The sequence below is a fragment of the Neovison vison genome, chromosome 5 (genome assembly GCF_020171115.1).
Source record: "Neovison vison isolate M4711 chromosome 5, ASM_NN_V1, whole genome shotgun sequence".
Lineage (NCBI taxonomy): Eukaryota > Metazoa > Chordata > Mammalia > Carnivora > Mustelidae > Neogale > Neogale vison.
Window position 1 is genome coordinate 38,897,926 of NC_058095.1, and position 24,820 is coordinate 38,922,745.

Here is a 24,820-nt window from a genome sequence, read left to right on the forward strand (position 1 = left end):
AAGGTGCTTGTGGGGACGGGCAAGACATCCAGTGCCCCCCCTCCCATTAGGAAAGACCCAGTTTAGGCCTGGCAGAAGTCCACCTTTCAAGCCAAGGACCGGCTGTCTTTTGCCAGCACCTTTTTCTGCAGAGCCCCAGGCAGCTGATGGGAGAGTACAAAGCGGCCTGGAAAATCCATAAACTGCATAATCAGCCCCTGCATCTTGGCCGCTTGACTCTGTTTATTGCTTCCTGTCCCCGAAAGCCCTTTACAAACAGAGCGGCTTTGAGGGGGGTGAGCTGGACCTGGTGGGTGGCCTGCTCCTGCCAGCGGGCCCTGAACCCACGCATTCTCCTGAACTCCTTGCTGCTGCCCCAGCAGAGCTCCGGGAGGGTGGGAGCCCCCAATCACCTGAGAGTGGGAGAGGACCCCTCCTGGCCAAGGAGGGCAAACCCCCAGAGAGCTGTTTACTTTGTAGCTGAGGAAGGACAAGGATCCCATTTCTACCAGTTTCCTTGAGGGCCTGGAGGTGAAGCTGTGAGGAGGCGCAGGAGGGGAGAAGGTGAAAACCTTCGCCTCTGAACTGTGCAAGGTGGGGAGGGGAGCAGGGACCATTCCCGGGGATCTCAGGACACCCCTGCTTCCAAGGGCTATGGGACTTGCTCAAAACCTTGTTTATTCTTGTATTACTTTTTAAAAAGTTTTTCCTTTGACTGACTTTTCTCCCATCCCTCCCACCACCGCCTCTGGGAGGAGGGAGCAAGAGGTGACTCTTTGAGGGAAGAGCTGCCCCCAGACAAAGTTGCTCTAGACACTGCCAGGGTGCCTGTGAGGGCTGTTTGCTGTCCTTCCCTTGCGTCTAGGGGAGGGCCGGGGCCATGAGGCACCTGTGTGGCACCTGTGTGGTTGGGGGGGATGCTGTGCTCTCGAAAGGGCAGGAGGCATAGGTAGGTGATTTTCCCAGTGCTGGGGCTGCCCCTCCCAGCCAGATGTGGCCAAGTGGTCCCTCTCTCAGAGCCAGGGCTCCCCACCTCGCACACCCTCTGCCCAGGGTGGTTGGAGGCCTCAGTGCTCATCCTGCCTCTGCTACCTTGCTCTTCCTTCTTTTACTTGGCTTGCTGAGATGACTGACCACAAGGCCTTGATTCAAAAAGCAGGGGGACAGGGGTGCTTGGGTGACTCGGTCCTTAAGCATCTGTCTTTGGCTCAGGTAATGACCCTGGAGTCCTGGGAGCGAACCCCACATGAGGTTCCCTGCTCAGCGGGAAGCCTGCTTCTTCCTCTCCCACTCCCCCTGCTTGTGTTCTCTCTCTCACTGTCTCTCTGTCAAATAAATAAATAAAATCTTTTTACAGATATTTAAAAAATAAATAAAAAGCAGGAGGATGGCTTGGGCTGTGTCCGGTCTCTGTGCCGACCTGCCATGGGGGAGAGGCCGTGGGTCTGCTAGTACTTTCCCACTTGTCTAAGCCGACTTCCACAGCGGACCCGTGTGTGTCTGAGCCTGTCTTGGTTGTGCAATGCCGAGCGGCCCCACCCTCCCGGCTCCTTCCTGAAAGTGAAATGTGACTGCCCTTGCTCAAGAACAAAAGCCCCAAGTTCAGCCCCACATGGCAATGATTTTCAAGTGTGGCCACTTCCTCCTGTGGGGCCTACAGCTGAGTGTTGAGGACAGACCAGGCCCCGGACAGGGAGGTCCTGCTGGGGGTGGGAGAGGGAGCCTGGTGCTGGTCCCTCTGGGCCTGGGGCGGCTGTGGCAGAGGAGGCCTGTGGAGGGACGACTCCGTCTTCCCACCTCCGCTCTGCTTCCCTGCTCCGGGGCCACCTCTACACAGTGCTTCTGCTCTTGCTCCAGGATACCCGGGGGCGGGGGGAGGGGGGACCATTGGAGCCTGTTTCTGCCCTTGCCCACGCAGAGATCAGAGGCCCACCAGTGTAAGTTCAGTGTCAGTAAGTTAAGTGCGGTAAGTGGTTGGGAGTGTGGGCTTTGGGGAAGAATCCTGACTCGCCACTTCCTGGCTGTGAGACCGCAGGCGAGTTAATTCCTCTGTGTCTGTCTCAGTCTCTTCATCTACCAGATAATCTGCTTCCTACCCTGCGGGGTTGTTCCGAGGATCCCGTGTAGGTGAAGTGCCTCACACAGGGCCAGAGTGGGTCCCTGCCCCATGGGACGTGCCCAGCCTGGAGCCTGGCAGAATGGAAAGGGCTGGTGGACTCCTCCTCCCCACGGCTCTCCCCCCTCACCCCCCACCCCTCCCCCCTCACCCCCCGCCCCCCTGTACTGTACTGTACTGTAAACTGTACTGTACTGTAACTGTGCTGTAAACTGTGAAGTACGGTGCACACTTAAAGCACCACCATTTGGGTCAGCTGGAGTGCTCAGAGTGAGAAAATAATCTATTTCAGTATCCTTAAATGAGGAGGGTCAGCAGACCATAGCTGCAACTCCCGGCTGTGTCCCACTGTAGAAGCTGGGCTTCCATTCTCTCCTTGCCTGCTCATCCTTTCCCCTTGGTTAATTTGGTGGGAGCACACATAGCTTCACCATCTGCAAAGGTGGCAGGAAACTGAATTCACCCTGTGTCCTATGGGCCTGATAATCCCCACAGCTCCACTGTTATGTATACATAGCCCTTGAAGGACGAAACAAGCCTGTGTTTACTGCCAGCAAGCAATGCTTGAGCACTTGCTAGATACATTGTGAACAAGGAACCAACAAGGAACCCAGGGACTAAGGAACAGCCAGCTGCTTTTCCAGCATCCCAGTGATTGCTGGCTGCTTCCCAGGCTGTTGCCTCACAGCCCTTAGGTCTGGATAAACCTTGCAACCCACCATAGGCTGGGGCTTTTGTCCGAGCCAGCCCCTCATGCCCACTCTGTGATGGGAGGAAGTGCATGCAGGGTCCGCACATCCCAGGCCGGGTTTTTCCCCTTGAGAGACAAAGCGGGTGCAAGTCTGGGCTTGTGGGGTGATTTGATAGAGCCTTTGTTTGCTGACTATTGACTAAGCCCAGGTGTGCAGACCCAATGTTTATAGAATCCTGGTTGTCTCCGGCTGGAATGAAGCAAGTAGGTGCTTGGGAGAGGGGGAGGTATCATGGATAATCCAAAAGTCATTTGTTTAGGGCCTGGAGCCAGAGAGAAGGTATTTTTGCAGATCTCCCTAAATCAGTCCGACTGGAACTCTCTTTAATGCGTGCCTACAGTATACAGGCCATGAAATTCAGTCCGGACACCTGGGAACCATCTGGGGACTTAGGGCACACACAGAGGCAGTCAGTGGGGAGAAGGGCCTGGAGATCATCTCAGTCCTCCTTGCCCATTTTTCAGATGGGAAGCTGGAGGCCCCGGAGGTAAAATGACCTGCCCAAGGTCAGCCAGCTGGTTTGTCATGGCGCTAAAACTAGAATCCAGAGCTTTATATTGCATCACCCTGTGAGCTGGGGGTCCTCACACTTTACTGGGCATCAGAATGATCCGAAGAGCTTGTTAAAAAGCAGATTCCCAGCACCCACTCCCCCGAGATTCCGATTTAATAGTGGGGTGGAGAATATGTGTTTTTAGCAAACACCTCAGGGGAGTCTGATGAAGTCTCACCCCCCTCTGAGATACTCGGCTTTAATGCAGAGTGTTTGCTTCTGAGACTGATAGAAAAGCACATTAACATTTCCCAAGAGCAGGCTGGAAGCAGGAGGGGAAACAGGCAGAGCTGCACACAGCTCAGGAGACAAGAGCGCGGGGGCTGACCCCGGGCTTTAAAACCCTTGAGAGGAACCAGTATGTCGGAAGATTTGACAGGCATGCTGGCTCTGCCATGTAAGGCCACGTGGGCTGTATGTGGCCCAGCCCTGGACAACCTCTGGGTCACACATAACTCGGTAAAATGGCTCTGACACTGGTAGAAGGCCGTGATAGACAGTGCTAGATGCTCGTGGACGGTGAATCCGCACTCTGTAAATGACAGGGTCTCTGATTATGTGTAACTTCTGGGGATGGGAGGGGCTGAGAGACTTAGGGTCCTTATAGAACAGACTTCTGCTGAGGGTCTCATGTGAGGAAAGGGGTGGGAAGGGGTTCTGGTTCTATAGCTAAGAAAGGGCACAATTCTTCCAGCCCTGGGTGACTGGAATACAGCCACTTCCTTCTGCAGACCTCGTGGTTTGTACCTAGTACAGTGCTACCTTTGTCAGGCCCTAATCCACCCCAACCCTACCATGTCCTTGCATCCCTGGGAGGTTTCAGTGGTGGGAGAGGTGAGACTTATTAGGGGCTCTTCCTGTTTTCTAGAGGTGGAGACTGAGACCCCTGGAGGCAAAGAGAGCTGGTTATGGGACCCCCAAGAGTTCCCGCCCCCTTCCTCTGACTGTCAGATTTGAGGGCCAGGGTTGGCAAGCCCCACTGGCCCAATGCCCTTCCCTGCGCTACATTCCAGGTGCTGATCCTGCCAGCAACTGGGAAGGCGGTGCCTCTGGTTCTGGCCCACGCTGGGGCGGGTCAGGTCAACCTGAACTCACCTTTGCTGCCCCAGACACTGTAAAAGCCACTCTGGGCACAGGTGGGCGCCTCCTGCCACCCTGCCATCAGCCTAGTGAAGGGAGTGGCTCGAACAGGCGGCCCTTAGGGTTTTGGAGGAGAGTGTGGCTATAATTTTAATTCAGAGTTGGGTGAAGAGAGGAATGACTGAGCACCTGGGGGCAGAGGGGAGTGTTCAGGAAAAACCTAATGAACGTTGTCGCTGTCCCGTGGCCTCATGAGCGAACGGGTCTGAGGGAGCTGGTGCCTGTCGCATGCAAGCTACTTTGGCATCACTAGTGCGTGCACCACACGGACAGGGAGCACTGGCCTGGGAGTCTGGGTTCAAATCCCAGCTGGGATCAAATTGCAGGCCCAGGAACTCTGGTACCTTTGGCAACAGGCACCATCTGGAAGTGAGAACATGCGATTTCTTCCCGCTGTCCTCTCCAGGCCTCTCCGGAGGGCACAGGTGGGCCCGTGGCTGTGTGGAGGTGAGGCGGTGTGGACAAGGGATGGCCTCAGGTCTAGAGTAGATGCCCAGCGCTGGACGCCGCAGGCCTTGGGAGGGGAGCTCAGCTGCTGTGCAGACTGAGACGGAGCTGCAGCGAGGAGGGGGGAGTAGCCTGTGGTTGGGGAAAGTAGCTGGCCTGGTAAGTGGCTCTAAGCAATCCCATCTGCTGTCTGGGCCGGCCCGTCTTGCTGGGGTGGAATTTCTGATGGTGTCTTGGCTGCCAGAGTGGGAGGGCCCAGGCCCTCCCAGCCACAGCTGCTGCCTGTTCCTTTGAAGCTCAGGGCCAACCACCTCCTCCCCAAGGCTCTGCTCCCCAGCCCTGGGCCTGCATTCCTCAACTGCCAGAGGCTCTTCTGAGAAGGCCAGTCAGCTTGTGTGCCTTCGTTCTTTCACCCCTGGGGATGGCCAGGAGCTCCTCCCCTAGAGGGCAGGCCCCCAGGAGGACTGGGAGGTCTGGGCCACCCACGCCCCAGTATATTCCAGTCCCTTCTCCCCTAGGATGCATAGCAGAGTATGGGCAGGAATGGGGCTGTTGGCCAGCTCCGTTCCACTCAGGGACCCCAGGGACCCCCAAGTTGAGGTCCTGGAGGCCCCTGCTGGGAGAACTTTGTGCTGCATACTGTCCCCCCTTCGTCACCACAGCCAGGCCTGACTCCTGCACCAGGCTCTAGACTCAGCCCCAGAGAAGTGTGTGGCCTTGGGAGCATCTGTGAGGCTGAGAGCATCTGTGTGGAGCCTGTGTGTGCCCATCGCAAGAATCCCCCTGGAGGGAAACCCGTCCTCAGAGGAGCAGGTGTCCCATTCTACAGATGAGGAAACTCAGTCAGAGAAGCTCCACTCACCCAAGCAGTGGTGATCAGAATGAAAGCTGAGGCTGGCCCAGAGCTAAAGCACCTCTGTGACACCATGCTCTGCAGCCTCTTACCCCAGACTCCTCAATGTTCACAACCAACATGCGGCTTCCCCTCTGTAAGGAGCTGCCTGGCCAGACCTGGCCCTGCCCTGCCCTGGAGGACCCCCTCACGCTGTGGTCTGACCTCTGGAACAGCGGCGGCATCGGCCACTGCCTTACCCACCGCCCTTCATTCTCCCCTGCGAGGCCACCAGGAGGTGGACGGGCCCCTGAGCAGGAGGGAGCCCTGGGGGGAGAAGTGGTGCCCAGCTTCCACTGAGGCAGGACTGGCGAAGGCCTGCTGGGCAAGTGGAGGCAGGAAGGATGGAGATGGGACTCAAAGGATTACAAAAGTTCTAAAGTCCTACAGGCTTTGTGGTTTGCTTTTTCTTAAGATTTTTTTTTTCTTGTCATCATTCAGTTTTTGTTTTGTTTTGTTTTAATTAGAGAGACAGTGTAAGGAGGAGGTTAAGAAGAGCATGGACTCTGGGGCTATGCCGTTTGGATTCAAATTCTGGCTCCGTCACTGACTGTGTGATCCCACGTAAGTTATATCAACTCTCTGGGCCTTAGTTTCCTTATCTGTAAAGTGGGTCTTATAATTCCTTTACTTGGAGGCTTAGAAAGTATATGGCACATGGTTAGCACTCATAGACATTTGCTATAATGATTTTTAAAAACTGAGTCATGTCTGTTATAGATAATATACATAGGCAAAAAGATGAAAAAAATCACTGGCATTGCTGTCCTTTTGCTATTTTTTACAGGTGATCTGCTTATTTTATTTTTAAATCAATGAATGAACATGAATCAAAATGTAAAAGATATACAAAGATTTACGGAGAAAAGTTTCCCCGATCTATCCCTTATGACCTAATTCCTCCCAGCAGAAACCTATGGAATCAGTTTCTTGTGAATGTCCTCTCCATACATACACATACCATAACATACTGTAGTCCAGTACTGCCTTGCCTTGTTCCCCTTAGCCATGGGTCTTAGGCAGGGACACCTATAGAGATGCCTCATTTTTTGTTCACTGTTGTAAACAAAAAATGTATCCTTCCATGATACATAGTATATGAATTCCATAGAAGTGGGATTCATGGATCAGTGGGTGAGTGCACAGTGTGTATTAGTGTGGGGGCAAGGGGGCAGGAGTCAGACTTCTGTTCCCAGGAGACTCCCCTGCTCACCCAGAGCACCCCTCCCTAATCTTGGTTCCTTGACCTGGATTCCCTGGGCACTCTCAGATACTCAGTTGTGTGGCATCCTTGCCTGACCACCTGTCCCAGGGGCTCAGAGACATCTGGGACTGTCCAGACTTGAGAGCTCAGCCCCAGACCATGCAGGTCCTGCTTCTGGAGGGACCTGTAGCCCAACTGCCTGAAGGAGAAGCCCAGGGAGAGGCCACTGGCCCCTCTTTCCCAAGAAGATGGACCTGGGCCAGCATGAGTTCATGCCTGGAACTAGCCCAGCTTCACTGGCCTGCACCTGAGCTGCCAGTGGTTCCCTTCTCTGAGTCTGGGCTACTGACCTGGTCCCAGGTACACAGACGTTCCTGTCAACCCAGAGGGGTTCCTCTGGGGTGCGGCCCCTGAACAGGGCAGTGGGGAGCAGCACCCCTTCTGTCCACGGACGTTTGATCTCCTTGCAGGCTCCTGGCTTGAGCGTCTTGGCTAAGCTGATAGAATTTGTTGATGGAGAGAGGGATTGTTGTGGAAATAGTTTTTAAGAAGCTCAGGTCGAAGTGGAAAACAGTTGGTCTTCTTGGCAACTAAACAACCTTGGTGGAGTGCGAAAAGGTTTTTGTAAGGAAATGGTCCTTCCTTCAGGATAAGGCTTTGCCTGCAAACTGCAAACTTCTCCTTTCTCTTCCCTTGCTCCCCCAACACGGGCCCTAGGCACCCCCAGCCTCCCCCAGGGCAGCTTTGCTGCCCCGTTGAGGACTCAATTCCGGTTTACTTGAGTTCTTGCCACAACTCTAGGAATACGGGAGGGTTGGGGGGCGGGGGTGGTGGATGGATTTACAGTTGTGATTCAGGAGTCAGACCTCCCAGGCTCAAATGTCGTCTCGGCCACTTAGCTGTGTGATCTGAACAAGTCCCTGGACCTTTCTGTGCTTCATTTTTCTGTCCATAAAGTAGAAATCACAGGGACAGAATGCACCTTGCAGAGCTGCAGAACAAGGATGATAAGAGTGAACATGCAGAAGACACCTGGAATAGGGTTGGCTTGGAAGGAAGCCAGCAATAGCGTAAGGGTATCATTCCTACTATGACCATTATCCGACCAAGATGAGTCAAACAAACACCGCGTTACTCATGCCTGAGGAGCTTCATCTTGGACTTTTCAGCTGGAATGCAGAAGGGGCTTCTTGATGGTGCCTTTTATGGCAGCCCAGCCCTGAACTGGGCCTCAGGAGCCTCAGGGAAGGACGAAGGTATCCTTGGGATTGAGGCTTCAGGACCAGTCCTTCCCTAGGGGAGGGACCTTATTAACTTCCTTTGAAACCTCTTGCCCTAGGCCCTACCTTAGCTCCCCTTGCCTACACACCTGGCCATGGAAATTGAGACAAGAGAGAGAAAAATTAGGAAAGCAACTGTGTTTCTTTTCCTTCTTTTTTTCTTCTATAGATTTTTAAAAGATTTTTTTCTGGGAAGGGGAACTTTTGTTCTGCCCCAGGCTTAGATTGGACTAAATGATAGGGCATGGCACAGTGAAGTTAAGTGGGCAACCCAAGGTCACAAAGCAGGGCGAGGTATTGCTGAGTCTGTCTCTCCTCCTCTTTCTCTTGCTCCTCTCAGGTCTAACCAGGCCTCCTTTCCCCGCGCACTGTGCTCATCATGCCCCCAGAGGTAGGCACAGGTGTGGCTGCCCCGTGGCCCTGTCCCCTCAGAATGAGACTGGCTTTGTCGCCGTCACCCCAGCAGCTGTGGCCGGTTGAGTTTTCCATTAAGCCTTTACCGCGCCTTGGGCAGGAGCAGGAGGCTCGGCATTTAAAGGTCACCCGGCTTTTGAAGCTGCAGCGACATTAATAGCTTGGGAAGAAAACAAGCCTGTGCAGGGGCAGGAGGACAAGGAGCCTCTGTCAGCACCGCCCCTCCCCCACCCGGCTGGGCGCGCGGGCTCACATGTGCGTGCGTGTACACACACACACACACACACACACACACACTGACACTCTCGTGCGCCTGCACCCACACGCAGACGCTAAGAGCCTCTCTCCATCTCTCGGGTCCCCACCTTCCTTTCTGCCCCCTTTGGGGGCCTCTCCAGCTCAGAAGCCCAGAGGCTGAGCTGGACTCCCTGTGCCCTGCCCCCATGGCGACTGGGGTGACAATTGGACAAGGAGGCAGCTGCCCTTCGGCTGCCTCTCCATTAGCGCTGCCATTACCCACTTGAGGTTTCCCCGGGACTTAACCATGGTTACACAAGCGTCCCAGGGGTCATATGACCTCATTCTGGCCCCGCTGGCTTTTGCAGCCCGGATTCCTGATGAGACAAAGTAAGCCGGGACCTTGTCTTCTCGCCCGGAAAGAAAGGGCTGGCAAGCAGGGTGCATCTCGCTTGCCAATTCTAATCACTTGGTGAAGGGCTCTGTGGGCTCCACAGGACAATAGCAATACCTGGATAGATTCGTGATGTCTGCCAAGGACGGGGGCGTGAAATTGGTGGCATGTGTGTGCCTCGTGTTTCCCACTTGGAGAATAAACTATTCTGAAGCTCTTCCAGTGTTGGCTTCTGAGACCCCGGGACTGGTTGGGTTCCTCTCCTTTTTAGTCCGAGGTGGGGGTGGGGCAGATTTTTTGGGTTCTGGGAGAGAAGCTGCTCTGTCTGCCCTTTCCCCCGGAGCAGCTGGAGCCTGGGCCCTGGGACACCACCTAGTGGCCTGGCATGGCGGTGCCACTGGGCTGGGCCCAGACCTGAGGTGAGACGGGCCAGTGAGTTCCCTTCTGCAGGGCGGGATCACAGCAATTACAGATGGATCACAAGGTCTGGTGTGTCCCTTGTCCCTGGCGGATTTTCAGAGGAGGGAGCCAGAAGTGTGCGGAGACAGAGCTGGCCCCTGGCAGTCCCTCCTCCTTGGAGGAGACAGGGTGGGGGAAGGAAAGTGCAGGCAATTGGGAGCTCTGGCCTCCTAATCCCACATCTCTTCTGGAGGTCTCCTGTGTTCCCCCTACCTTTCAGGGCTGGGTCCTCCCCAGGGACAATGGAATGTTAAGTGAGATCTTGAGGGGGTTGACTTCCTGTCCCCAGGAGCTGACACTGGCTTGGCAAAGGGACCATCCTGTCATCAGCCTCATGTGCCTTATAAGGGAAGAGGCCCTCAGGTCAGGCAGTAGGAGGCTTCTGGGACCTTAACCATGGTACTGACTGCCTTGGCCTCAGTTGTTTCATCTGTGAAGTGGGATAATAATACACACACACACACACACACACACACACACATAGAAATGTTAGCTTTTTCATGAGGACTAAATGAGAACATAGAGGAGAAAGGTCTTGGGAAACTAAGAAGTCCTCCGAGTGGTGGAGATGCTCATCCATAAGGAAATATATAATCTCTCAGGTGGTCTGTGTCATGAGGAGAACAAAGCAGGGCAAACAGTGAGGGAACGTGGCAGATAGGGCTGGTGCTTGGTAAAATGATGCTTGAATAGGGGCCTGAAGGAAGGGAAGGAGGGAGCATGTCGATATCTGGGAGGAGATGGAGGCCCCTGGAGCACGTGGCTTGCAGGTGGCTGTGGGAAGACAGTGGGGGACACTGATAGGCACAGTCGTAGCAGTGGAGGTGGTGAGCTGCAGCCAGGTCCTGGGATGGTCTTGAAGATAGGAAAGATGGGGTTTGCTGCCACTGGGTTGGGGTGGAAGAGAATTCGAGCACTCAAGGAGTCGCCTGAGCTTTGTGCCAGAGTCACGTGGAGCTGCCGTTCAGAGATGAGGAAGGTGGGAGGGGCAGGGTGGGTCTGGAAGGAACCTCGAAGTTGGACGACCCATTCTGTCAGCTGCTGTGGGACATCCAAGTGGGGGCAGCAGGTCAGCTGTCGAGTTGAAGGGCATGTTCCCAGGAGGCCTCCGGGCAAGAGAAATTTGGGAGCCTGTATTCAGCATGTAGATGGTATTTAAAGCCACGGGACTGGATAAGGTTGTTCAGTCTGTGAGTGTAGCCAAGGGCCAAGGTCTGTGCCTGAGGCCATGCCAACTTGTCTCCTTGGGTGCTTACTAGCTCCGGACCCCCACAGAAGTTCCATTACTACATCCCTTCCAGGTGGCATTACACCTGTTCTTACAAATGAGGACACTGGAGGTCAGAGAAGTGAAGTCATTTCTCCAAGTCACACAGCTCTGCTGACCCCAGTCAGAGTGGGAGCCCAGGACTCTGGCTCCCGGGCTCTCACAGGTCCATGGGGACCCTACCTGGTCCTGCAGGAGACTGGCTGGACTGACCTTGGGCAAGGTCAGGAGAACAGCACTTGGGCAGCTGGCCCACCTCCCTGGGCCAGGCCAGGAGTGACTCAGGCCTTGGCTGTCTCTTCTCACTTGGAGTGAGGATTGGCAGGCTGCTATCCCCCTCCTCCTGGGCCCGGATTCCTTCATGGGGAAGTGGAAGGCCTGGCTCCCTGGGACCTGGGGGAGGACAGGTGTGGGATTTCTGTCCCCCGGTCACTCAGAGCCCTGAGTTTAGGAGAGCTGAGGAGTTGGCCTCCAAGACCAAGACATCTAACAGGCTCAACGGGTTTCATTCACTTCCACTTCTCAGAAGTGGGTCAGGGGTTATCTCCCTCTGTTGTCCTGCTAGCACCTGGCAGCTGGGGTTCAGAGAGGTGGAGCAGTTTCCCCAGGGTCACAGAGCCAGCTCTGGGGCCTGGCCAATAGACACCCCACCCCCAGTGCTGTCTAGGTCACATCTCCTCTGCTGGAATGTCAGCTAGGCCGTGCCCAGTCTTCTCAGCCTGAGCCACACGTGGCTGCATTTCTGAGGTTCCTTGGCTCCTAGCCCTCTAAGCCTGACTGGGCACTTTTGGCCCCTAGGAGGTGGGTTTCTAATTCTGGCCTCTCTCTGTACTGACTGTGTGACTTTGTGCAGGTTGCCTGACTTCTCTGAACTGGTTTCCACAGCTGTGGAATGGGGACTATTGTGTCTATCTCTGAAGTTGTAATAAAGATGAAATGTGAAAGCGCCTGGCACAGGCCCGTAAACCAAAGTCGCCTGCCTTAATTCTTCCATGCGTTTTAAATTGCTTTTCATTTGAGCCATGCTGGTTGCAAAGGAGAGCCTGGCCTGGATGAGACTGACCCCGATGACGGCCCTTCTCCCCACTCCCAGCCATGCTAGCCTACCTCAGCCCTGGCTTCGCACTTTGCACTTGAGCTCAGTGACGGAGGGTCCTCACAGGGTGAGGGGGCTGGCATCGCCCCACCTGGTGGTAATTATAGGCAGCTTGGCTTTGGGGCCTGTGCATTCTGGCAGAGCCCTGTGGAGACAGTATTTCTGAACAACGAATCCCGTTTCCCCACACTTCCCATTAGCGTTTCTGAGCCATTTTCTCATCGGCAGGACGACCTGCGATGGGAAAGTCTAGGCTTTGCCACTACCGGCCACATGTCTTTGAGCCACTCTGACGAGTCTTGGGGGTCAGGATCTTCACGTGACACGTGGAGCAGGCTGTGCGGCTGGCCCAGGGTCGGCAGCCATGCCATATCATGGCGCACACAGGAAGTGCTGCTTTTCCAGGCTTCGCACCCGGGGTAAATGGAAGAGGAGGCAGCTTGACCTGTGGTGTCTCCAGCTGCCGAGGCCAGCCAGCCTCCCCCGGGGCTTCGAGGAGCAGTACTTCTAAGGCCTGAAGGACTTGCCCACCCCATCCACTCTGGGGAAGGGTTTGGCCGGTGTCCCGACTGCTCCTGGCTCTTTGCCAGGCTTCTGGGACAGTGGCAACACCAGTCAGGCAGCTCACTCTGTTCCAGGCACTACTCGGGCGATGATCTTGTTTCATTCTCACCGACGTCCCATAAATACAAGTGAAGGCACCGGGCATAGAGAGGAGAGGACACTCCGAGGTCCCACAGTGGGGGAGCGGCAGAGCAGGGACAGCAAGCCTGACTCTGAATCACTGTGCTTCCTGTAAACGGCAGGGGTGTGGGAATGCCTCTCGGGATCTTCCTGACACTCACAGCCCAAGGGCCCGATCCAGGGGGCTGCTCATGGGGAAGTGTGGCCCCCATCACCTTCCTTCTTCTTCCACCAGGGCTGGGTCAGGTCCTGGCTCCTTTCTCCACGGGTTTGCCCTTAGCCAAGTGAGAATCAAGTCCCTCTATCTCTTAATAAATTACTTGCAGGGCAGCGAGAAGGTGGCTTTACTCCAGAGAGGCTGTTAACACAAGGCACTGACCTGTATGTGTGATGACGTCAGCATAGCAGATGGCAGGCCGAGGTCTTTTTTTTTTTCTTTTAAAGATTTTTATTTATTTATTTGACAGATCACAAGGAGGCAGAGGCAGGCAGAGAGAGAGGAGGAAGCAGGCACCCACTGAGCAGAGATCCCGATGTGGGACTTGATCCCAGGACTCTGGGATCATGACCTGAGCCGAAGGCAGAGGCTTTAACGCTGAGCCACCCAGGCACCCCTTCCCGAGGTCTTTGTTAGAGGCCTCAGCGCAGGTTTCCAGAGCCCAGGACAAAGGTAGTAGCTCTAGCGTAGCATTCTGGAAGAGTCAGAGCAGCATCCTCTGACCTTCTGATGTGGCAGAGGTGGTGGAGACATGTGGACATGGGGGTAGACATGGAGTATCTAAAGCTGGCTATGGGACGCCATGTCATACTTGGCTTCCTTCCTGTGCTCATTTTCATCCCAGTTCTCAGACTGACCATTTGAGGTCAACCCTCTGTGTTTCCATCTAAAATGGCTTTGGCCTCTCTGGGCTCCGAGTTGCTCCTTTGGGAAGACAAGCCGGTGAAAGAAGTTGGGTAATAAATCGTGCTTCACCCCGGGAACAGAATACTACTCGGGCATTAAAAATGATGCAGTAGATCTATACGCTCTGACAGGAGAAGATGGCTACATAAATTATTAAGTGGAAAAAGATGTGTAGAATTTATGGTTTGATCACATTTCCATAAAATAAATGCATACATATGGTAGTGGAGGCATAGAGAAAGTCTCTGGATGTAGATACACCAGAGTGTTAGAATAGGTGTTTTCCAGAAGCTGGGAGGGATTATAGTTCTGTGACATCAGTGTCCAGAGGCTGTGTGGGGCCCAAGTGCTTCTAGTTTTCCATAATTTTTAAAACTATTTTGCCTATTTATTTATTTGAGAGAGATAGCAAGCGGGGGGAGGGGCACTCTCCTGTGGAGCCGAGGACATGACCCAGCTTGGCACAGAGTCTGCTTCTCCCTGCCCAGAGCCCAGTAGAGCTCAATCACAGGACCCTGAGATCATGACCTGAGCCACCCAGGCGCCCCTAGTTTTCCATTCTTCAATACAGCCCACCTCTCTGGGATGGGGCAGATACACACCCACCCAACATGCCCCAGAACAGGAGCCCTGGACAATTTCCACATTCCTCTAAGGAGTCAGAGGTTTGAAGGAGGTTAGCATCTCAGCATGGTGCCCCTGGGGAACAATATGCAGTCTCATTCAACCTAGGCAAGGGCAGACTGAAAAGGGACAGAAGGAATCAATGGTAGCGCTAGATCTTCTGACCTTGGGGTGAGTGAGAGCCCATCTCCTACACCTTCCACACTCCTCTGCTCTGGTCCTTCTTACCACCCACCAGCTGTTTGACAGCTGAGATCATGGCAGGCAAGAGCATCATGTTGATTTGGTCACACGAATGTTTCTATGTCAGCTGTTAAGATGATGACCCCAACTCCTAGAAAAGGAAATCTAGCTTTGTACCTGTTGTGTCAAACTTAAGAAATATTCTTTGATGGAACAGTCCCCTAAGGCTGCCATTTTTCTACAATTAACAAAATTACTGTAAATCTTGGTATAAGCATGAGAAAGTCAGCATTTGAGGGTTTTAGATATATTCAACTCTAGGTTGATTGCACTAACAAAAATGTGACCTTGGCAGTGATGTACCTGCCTTGTTGTGAGGGGGCTGGACAGTTTTCTGATGCAGATTTGATGGCACTCTCCACAAATCGGAGGCCGTGATGGTGGGATCATCAAGTTGGGACCATGATGTGGGAAGCAGAGACTGGGTGGGCTGGAGACCAGAGGGCAGGATGGGGCCTGTACAGAGCCCCTCCTGCCTCAGATCCTCAAGGCTACTCGGCGGTAGGAGTAGTGGTTGTGACCAGTGGCCATGGTCCTGGGTTCAAATTCTAATTCCTCCCCTTCCTCAGCATTTGTGCCTCATTTTCCTATCTGTGAAATGGGGGATACTAGCACCTACCTCATAGGAGTGTCAGGAGCCAGCCCACCCAGAACATTTAGGATGGTGTCCGGCCCAGAATTAGCCCTTGCTAAGAGGTAGCAGTCCTGTGCTAGAACCCTGGCTGCTTGTTGCCTCTGGAGAGAAAGCACCAAGAAGCTGTTCTCCGGTGCTAAAGGGATCCCCCCCCTGACTCTGCCTCCCTCTGTTTCAGGTGGGACCCTCGGCCTCAGGATGCCCCGGGGGTGTGGATGACCAGCTGCCCCGGCCCGGATGCCGCCGCCCCGCAAGGGCCGCTCCCCGAGGGCCGCCGGTGGCCCTGCGCCCTAGCCTGCCCACCCGGGGACCCCGCGCGCCCCGCCCCCGCCTGGCCGCCCAGGGTAGCGGGAGCCGCGGGCGGGAGCCCCCCGAGCGCACCGAGCCAGCGGCCACGGCTCAGGGATCCGGGGGCAGGGGCTCGGCGCCGGCCGCAAACATTTTCCCCCCGCGGCTCGGCAAAATGACCAGCCTGTTCCGCAGGAGCAGCGGCGGCGGCGGCGGCGGCGGCGGCGGCGGCGGCGGGGGCGGCTCGGCGGGGGCGCGCGGGGCCGGGGCCGGGGCCGGAGCGGCTGCCTCTCAGGAGCTCAACAACAGCCGGCCCGCCCGTCAGGTGCGCCGCCTCGAGTTCAATCAGGCCATGGACGACTTCAAGACCATGTTCCCCAACATGGATTACGACATCATCGAGTGCGTGCTGCGCGCCAACAGCGGCGCAGTGGACGCCACCATCGACCAGCTCCTTCAGATGAACCTGGAGGGCGGTGGCGGCAGCGTCTACGACGACAGCTCCGACTCGGAGGACAGCATTCCCCCGGAGGTAGGGGCGTGGCCCCGATCATTAACCGCCAGGCCCGAGGCTGTCCGAACCTCTTAGTGGACGTGGATTGTTAGCCCTGGGTTGTAACGCGAGCCGCTTTCTCGCAGGAACCCCGTAAGCGAGCCGATCAGTGGCCTTTTATGGGCAGAAATCATGCAGTCAGCAAACATGGCACACCTAGTCGGTGGTGTGCCAGGCACAGTACCAGACCCCACTAAGGGGGTCATCAGAATTGAGGAGCTTGTTAAAAAAGCAGACTCTCGGGCCCTACCCCCACATACTGAAGTCCAATTCCAGGCTGGGGTCGTCTAGCCTGTATTTTCCTAGAAAGGCTCTTTTTTGCCCTTCTGGGTGTCCCCCTTGGCCAAGGCAGACTGAGTTTCTGCCGGCACAGAGCTCGCAAGACTCAGGCCATAGTAGCTGGGAGCGGCCAGTGCTTTCGGTGGGGGAAGTGGGAGCAGGAGAGGAGGATGGCTTCCCAGAAGAAAGGATAGCCAAAGAAAGAGTGGGGAGTGAGGGACAGGGTGTGCAAGGCAGAGGGAAGTGCTTGTGCAAAGGCTCAGAGGCGAAACAGAGCGAGAGTCACGAGGGAGCTGGCAGCAGGACCATCTGTCAGGACCTCTGGAGCCCGCAGAGACCCGGAACTTGAAAAGACCAGGCCGTGGAGAAAGAGCCTAGGGAACAACCAAAGAGGAGTGACCTCAGACGTACTAGTTAAATTCCTCTGAGCAAGGCATGATGGCGGTGGCAGCTGGCAGTTTCTGAGCAGTTCCCTCCTTTATCAGTGAAGTCGCAGGGGGAGAGGGGACCATCTTGGTGCCTCAGGGTCCACCCGGCCCCACTGAGTCCAGTAAATGTGACCCCCTGGTCTCTGGAGGGCCTGCTGTGCTGGGCGCAGAAGGGGCACACAGAGCCTTCCCGTGATCGGGTTGCTGCCTGCGGGGGCATCTGGGACAGGTGGCCCCGGACAAGATGGAAGGGCCCAGCAGTTGGCATTTAACTCTGCTCTTCACTGAGTCCCAGCTGGTGCCGGGCACCATCCCACAGGCTTTAGATGGCTCTGTCCTTGCAGTCCTCTTACACTTTGTGAGGCGGTGTTAGTATTATTATCCTCATTGACAGAGAAAACCTAGACCCAGATACGGCTTCAGATTCCTGGTCCACACAGCCCTGCAGGCATCCAGGACTCTCTTGTCAGCCAGAGGCCTCCTGCAGGCCAAGACCACCAGCCCTTGTTCCCCTAGTTGGTGCGGCCTGGGATTTCTCCCTCCAGGTGGAGGAGAAGCACTGTGGGCAATGACATTTGCCTCATTCCCGTGTCACCTACAGCATCGAGGACGGTCCTGGCAGATAACAGGCACCCAGGGAACGCCTGTTGAGTGAATAAATGTTGCTCCTGTCTTTGCACAGGTTTCTTTAGTCTCTTTCCTTGGGAGACCACTCCTTTGAACTGCCTGGATTAGCCAGTGGAAGCAGTCTCAGAAAACCCACATCCACTTTGTGGAAAGGAGGGGTGAGTGTGTGTGTGTTTGCAAATACATCCTTTAAGTGTGAGCTGGAAGGAGAGTATTCTGCATCCTCTGACCCTTTCCGCAGTCTCGTTGATTCTGCGGTCGGCAGGTAGGGTAGCATAATCTTTCCTCCATGTCCACGGGCCTGTGCATCTCCAGGGGTCTTCACCATCCCCTCGATAGGCCTGCACTGTGTGTGCTTCTGTTTTTCTAAGACTCTTACTTTCCGAATTGAGCCCCTTCTCGGCACCCCTCCTTGGCTGTTGCCCCAAACCCCCACCTTTGGAGCTCCGCCCGGCGCATCGGCAGGCAGTTCCCGAGCCAGCGGAAAGTGCTTCAGAAAATTTATGAGCAGCAGCTGGAATGACACTAACTGCTGACTGGAAAAAGGCCCCTCGCTGGGGGCTGATGGATGGTTGGCTGGCCCGGGGGGCATCCTTGCCACAGAGAAATATGTCCTGTCAGATCAATGGCCCAGACCCTAGCCCCCAGAGCACCTGGCAGGCATCCATCACCCACACTGAGTGAAGCCAAGGGGCCCCAGAGCTGAAAACTTCAGCACCTTTAGAGCCAGAAGAACAACCTCACTGTGGCTGGTGGGGTGGTGGGGAGAGAGGCTGAGGGAGGCCAGGAACGTGGCTGGGGTTACTCTCCCCAGAGACTCGGGATCAGCCTTTCTGGAGCGTGCCTGGCCTGCCTCCTGCCTCCTTGGCGGTTCCTCATTCTGTTCCAGGAGCCTCTGATGAGCGTCTGGTCTTGCAGCCCCCAGAGGCTGCTCTGAGGAACAGGCGTGGCTGTGAGGGGAGGGGGGCCTCCTGGGGCCCCCACGGAGGCCTGATCTCCCTGAGTCTGGAGGCGGGCTGCTACAGGCCAAGACCTAGGAAGCCCCAAGCACCTTCCTTCGGGAAATAGCTCTCCCCTCCTCACCATCTCCCTCACACCAGCCTCAGTGGGGCCAGGCTGGCTGGCCACTGAGGAAGTTAGCCTCAAGGCTCCGGTCCGGATCCCTGTCCCCTCCCCGAGCAGCAGGGTCCGAGGGGCAGGGAGTGAGGGATGGGGACAGAAGCAACACTGTTCTCTGGGTGCGCCAGCTAGGTGCTGAGCCACTGTCCTATGCCAGGCCCTTGAGGTTCCCCTGTGAACTGGACTGGAGCTTGCAGTGTTCTCTCTCTTTCTCTTTCTCTCTCTCTCTTTCTTCTGGTGGAAATTTGGGCTAAGGAGAGCAGTGGCCCACAAAACAGCTACATTCTTCTTTTTCAGCAAAAGCATCTGTTTAAATACTTTCCGCCTGAAAGGAAAGAACGTTAGTGCATTCCAGGGCGGGAGGCCTCCTTGGGTCAGGCTGGCCGTGTCTGCACAGTGTGGCGCGGTGTGTGAGAGCATGTGCTCACTTGTGTGTGTGCCCGCCCACCAGCCCACCGGCCAGGGTGTCCCTGCGAGACCCTGTCTGCCCAGGCAGGGGTGGGCTCAGGGCGGGCAGGTGCCCCGGCAGCCCGGCTGCACCCAGGCTTTTAGAAGCAGTTCAGCATGACTTCTGCAAGCTCACTCGGAGTTAAAATACAGGGCCTCTGAGCCAACTGACGGCCTCTGAGCCCTTCTCGTGTTCTTTGAAGAACATGGGAACAAAAGTGGGGAGCAGAGGACAGGGAGCTGGAAGCTAAGGTGTAGGCCAGCTGGGGTGTATCTGACCTGGGATCTCCTGGTAGAACGTTGCCTCCTGTCTTGCCTTCTGCCTTCTGGCCCAGACTCCTCTGTGGATCTCTGGGGAATGATCCAGGTCAGTCCATGGAACAGGAACTCTGGGCCTTGCTGCGCCCTTTGCTTTTCCCTGCCCCTCTGTCTGGCTTCTGGATGTCCAGGAGGGAGAGGCATCCTGGGTACTCCCCTTGCTACCCTCTGCCCTAAGAATCCAACCAGGGCGTGTGGGGATTGTGCTTGAAGGATGGATCCTTGCTCTGGAGACCATGTCCAAGTTGAAGACTCACCTCTGAAAAGAGCATATGGCTTTGCCATGTCACTTAGCCTGGGTCTCAGTTTCCTTATGTATAAAATGGGGTAACGATCCCTATACTACCTTGCCAAGTTGTTTGAGGTTCAGGCAAGATAACCGATGCCGAGTTACTTTGAGAGAGTGTACGAATGATGTTAATGTTATTTATCAGAAGTAACCCATGTACCGAAAAGTACAGGAACCATACATGTGCGGCTCAATGAAGTTGCCCCAGACCCTGGTCAGAAAACATCCACAGAGCCTGGAATCCCCCTGGTGTCCCTCCCAGCCTGCTGCACCCCCACAGAGGTCCTACTGCTCCTACTTCTAGCCCCGTGATTTGTTTGGCCTGTTTTTAAACCTTGCTTGGATGGGTAATGCCGCTCTGAACATTCTTCTGGGGACATGTGCTTTCATGCCCATGGAGTAGGTTGGAATTGTAGGGTCAGAGGCAGCCATGCATTCAGCTTTATAGAAAACGAGGCAGTTTGGCAAAGCAGTGGTCCTATCTGTTTACCCTCCCCCCAGCGGCACGGAGCTCCCTTAGATACATCCTTGGCCACCCTGGGTTTTGTCTGAATGTTATTCAAATTCAGAGAACAGTCGTTAACATGTCTTTTTGTTGTTGTTTCTGATCTAGATCTTGGAAAGGACTTTGGAGCCTGACAGCTCTGATGAAGAGCCCCCGCCTGTCTACTCCCCGCCAGCCTATCACATGCACATGTTCGACAGGCCTTACCCTCTGGCGCCCCCCACACCACCTCCCCGGTGAGAACCCAACTCCCCTTGGAGCCCAGGGCGGTGGGGAAAGGGATCAGTCGCTGGGGTTGAGTAACAAATGCCATGGGAAACTAGGATGGACCCCTCGGGGTATTATTCCACCAAGAACAGGCTTCCACTGCAGCAAGAGACACTGCAGTTAGATAACAAGGAGAACTTCCACATGGGAAGGAGCGCAAGCACAAACATTCACTGAATGGCTACTCTAGGCTAGGTGCTACACTGAACATGAAATGGGACACAGAGTTACATGGGGCTTGGTGCTGCCTTCCGGAATCTCACAGTCAAGGCCCCTGTAAATGGGAGAAGCAAACACAGGGAATATGTATGGACACTTGCCCCACTGAGATCATGGCCCACATTGCTAATTGACCACTGGGCTCTCTCCTGCTCAGTGGAGACAGAATGTCAGAATCCCCTTCCACACAGCACCTCCCAGGCAGTTGGCGGTAACTGATGGGATGGATATCTATTTGGATCCCTGGTCCAGGGATGTCATGGGGATTTTTAGGCAGTGGGAACAAGTGAGTCTTTTTTCCTGGAATAGTTTGGTAAGGGGAGGCAGAGGAATAGTAGACTGCTGGGTCCTAGAAGACTTCTTCCAGGTGAGGGGCTCAGTAACCTGGAGGGTTAACATGAAGCTGGTTGCCACCCGGTCCTGTGACCCCTGAGGAGCTTGTTTTCTGTGCCATGTGTCGGTAGCAGAGCTGCTGGAGTCTGGCTGCCTCTTTGTCCTAGAACTGCAGTTCCTTCGAAGGGCTCAGCGCTGGGGTGCTGAGGAGCTGGGGGGATACGATGGGACAGGGGACCAGTCCCAGTGGATCTTTCCTTCTGGGGATCTTGGGCACCTCAGGCCATGGTCATGGAGACCTTTGCTGTGCAGGGAGGGGTCATGATGACAGCCACCAGCTCCCAAGTGCTGGGAACCAGCAAGGCCCTCTGTGTACACTGTCACGTTCTAATCCTTGAAAGACTTATGAGCACTCTGTTAGCGTCCCCCTTTCACAGATGAGGAAACTAAGCCAAAGAGAGTTTTTATGACTTTCCCAAGACCACAGAGCTAAGCTGTGAACTCAGGCCATTCTGATTCCAAAACCAATGTCATTGTTGCTGTGTCTGTCACCTCCCTGATGAGAAAAGTCTCTGCACTTGCAGTTCAGGGAGCTGATGGAGGCCTGGAAGGTCACAGGACAGAGGGAACAATGTTTTGCATCGGGGACAGGAGCAGAGCTGGGGTCTTCCCTTTACTACAGGTGGTACCAGGAGGCTCCAGCGGGCTGGAAGGCAGGGAGTGCATGGATTGGTCTGCGTGAGGCCTTGGCAGGACTTGTGGCCTGGCATAGGTCATGGAGCTCGGCGCTAAGTGATTTCCCTTTGACGTATTATTAATTTTTTAAAATATCCCGAGATGCTTTTGCAAAACATCGAGCTTCTACTAGGCAAAGTGGTTCTGCCTGTTTGTCAGAAGGGAAAACCAAGGCCATAAGAGGCAGAATCCCATGGTGAACCTGGTGTACATACCCAGACCCCATCCTCCCTCTCCCTGTCCAGCTGGGCGTGCAGCTGCTGTGAGGACAGGGGTGGTGCCACTCAGGATGGAAGCCACCGCTGGGGGCAAGGGGACCTCAGCAGTAACTCAAGGCTTAAGAGGACTGAGATTCAGGGCCCTGACCTGGAAATGAAGGCTTCACTGGGCCTGGGAAGGATACAGGGCAGAGAACTTGAGTCAGAAAAGAAAAAGAAAGTGCTCTCTTACCCCCTTCTTTCAGCTGCCCAGCTTCTGAGGCTTTAGGTGCTTTGGCTGTGTGGCTTCTGGCTCACTACTTAACCTCTCTGAGCTTCGCTCCCCTCACCTGTGGATAGGAATACTAATCTCCAGCTCAGCACTGCTGCAAGGATCGAAAATACTGCACATGGAGCACTTAGCACAGTCCCAGGCAGGGATCAGACCTGTCACCTGTGCTTGACTGCTCCTTCCCACCCGGGCTGCACAGCTGGCCTCTGAGCTCCAACATGGAATATTGAGACCGGTGGTGAGGCTTCCTGCAGAGGCCAGTGTTCAGAAGAAGCAGGGCCAGGCTCTGCCCCAGGATGGCCCTGCTCAGCCAGGTCCACTGGCAGGCTGTTTCCAGGGTCTCGTTCAGTCTCTCTCTCTGGAACATTCATTCCACCTGTTACCGAGTCTTCTGTAGTATGCAGGTGCTGAACCATCTGTGTGATACTGAGATGAATACAGCACTGCCTTGCCCCCCTGAGGAGATTAGAGGTGGGGGGGAGGCAAAGACTGGAGGTGGGGAGACAAGAAAAGTCTGTCTAGAGGAATTCATGTCCACACTTGTCCTGATGAAGCAGAGGACAGGAGGGCGTTTCAGGCAAGGGAAATAGCATGTGCAAAGGCCAGGAGGCAGGAGAAGGGGAACCATTCGGGAGCTTTGGGGAACTCCAGAAAATGGAATGGCCATGAAGCTGGAGAGGTAAGCTGATCATGGGGGCTCTGTGGGTCCTTTGAAGAGTTTAGCCTTATTTTACAGCCAGCAGGCTTGAGTTGGAGAGTGATGGGATCTGGTTAGTGTTTTAGAATCTCTGGCTGCTGGGGCTGGAGGGGAGGAGGCATAGCAGGAGGCCCCTTTGGCTCCTCCAGTCACCTGAGGGGCTTCTGGTGGGGCAGGGTTTGGGAGCTTGGCCTGCTGAGACAACAGAGAGGCAAGGTGATCCCAGTGATGAGTGCCTGGAAAGTGAGGACCCCTGGGCCCAGGTTTTACCTACACGGTCTGTGTGTCCCTGACATACAGGGCCTGATTCTCTCTGGTCCTCAGTGTCCGTTCTTTTTTTTTTTTTTTTTTTTTTTAGTATTTTATTTGTTTATTTCAAGAGAGAGAGAGCTAGAGTACAAGCAGACAGAGGGAGAAGCAGGCTCCCTGCTGAGCCAGGAACCCAATGCGGACTTGACCCAAGATGCTGGGATCATGACCCAGGCTGAAGGCAGCTGCTTAACCCACAGAGCCCCCCAGGCATCCTTCAGTGTCCACTCTACCAAAAATCCTGCCTGGAAGGTTTATATCTGAAATCCTTCTAGGGTCTGATGGTCCATGGGTAAACCTGGGGGTCTGATGAGAAAATTTTAGTTTTGGGGTCCTGGGACGGAGGGTCTGGGCCAGGAGAGCCTCGCAGCCTTCTCTCTCCTTCCCTTCCTCCAGCCTGCCCTTGCCGCTATCTCCGGAATTAGGAATGAAGGAGGTCTCTGAGACCCAGAGCTACCCCTCCGCACAGGCCACCTGCCGTTTTCCCGTTGAAATTACAGCCTTGGAAGTTTTTTATTTGCCTCTCAGCTCATTTCTGACATTCCTTTCCGACCACAATGGATTTGACTGGGCCGCCTGGGCTCAGGGCCCCCCTGGCTCTTGCAGCTGCGGCTGACCTCATCTTTGCCTTTGCCAGGGCCTGTGGCCCCAGAAGGGCTGAGCCCGACCTTTCTCGGGACCACGAGCCCAGCAGCCAGGGAAACTGGGCTGAGGAGGTTCTCCTGCTCCTTGTCCCCGTCCCCTCTTGGGCTCAGTAACAAAGGGCTAGAGGTGTCTCAGTGCACCACTGGGGTTCTCCCTCCTCACTTTCCTGGGTGACTTGGGTGTGGTTGAGTTGGGAGTGGGTACCCGTGACCTAGGGGAAGACCCTGGAGAGGAATTCTCTGGGCTAAGGCCAACCACAGGTGGTCTGCACGTCCCTGGGAGAGGGGGCATCCTTTCCCCTGCCTCAGGCCCTTGGGAGAAGTGAAGCCTCCAACAGGGACAGAAGGCGGCAGAGTGATCTGCCTCGGACTCGGAGTCCTGGGTTGGGTTAAAATGCAGGCTCTTCTGGGGCCTTCCCTCACCTGTGCGGCGAGAGGGTGGATGAGGCGGGCGGGAGGGTTCCCTTGGCTCCCACAGCGCACTTAGCAGCTTGTTATCCCCGTCTGCCGCCGCCCCCCTTCGCCCTTCCAGGCCACCCGCCCAAAATAGAAAAGGAAAGGAAGTTATTTCCACAGTCAGCGGCAGCCCGGAAAAGCTCCCCTCCAGTGAGGGGGCGGGCGGGATTCCTGGAGCTGGAGACAAATCAAAGCCAGGCGAGAGCGGCCGGCCCCACCGCCCCCGGCCCGCTGCCTTCTGTGTGTGTCATTTCCCTGATTCAGCAGAACACGTGTCCTGCGGTTGCCACGCTGCAGGCTGCTGAGGAGGGGTGGGGAGCTCCTGGCCTGGCCCCGGGCTGCCCTCCGGCCCCGAGGGCAGTGCGGGTTGGGGGGGGCCTAAGGGTCAGGAAGGACCCCTGCCACTGCTTTTCTTCCTGTCCCCGCCGCACCCCCGTTGCTGATGGCCTCTGCCATGGCACACGGACCTCCAGCAGGGCACCTTGCTTATGAAAAGCTA

At 55.3% G+C, this 24,820-nt stretch overlaps 1 protein-coding gene across 2 annotated transcripts in view; it reads left to right on the top strand.

The window, feature by feature from the left end:
* Window positions 1-24,820, top strand: part of CUEDC1 (CUE domain containing 1) — an 82,580-nt gene that overhangs the window by 46,207 nt on the left and 11,553 nt on the right. For both annotated transcript variants that reach the window (XM_044248607.1, XM_044248608.1), the window contains exons 2-4: window positions 6,347-6,443; window positions 15,498-16,139; window positions 20,281-20,408. In XM_044248607.1, the coding sequence (XP_044104542.1) occupies window positions 15,783-16,139; window positions 20,281-20,408 (485 nt within the window). In that variant the 5' untranslated portion in view covers window positions 6,347-6,443; window positions 15,498-15,782. The remainder of the gene's footprint in view (window positions 1-6,346; window positions 6,444-15,497; window positions 16,140-20,280; window positions 20,409-24,820) is intronic.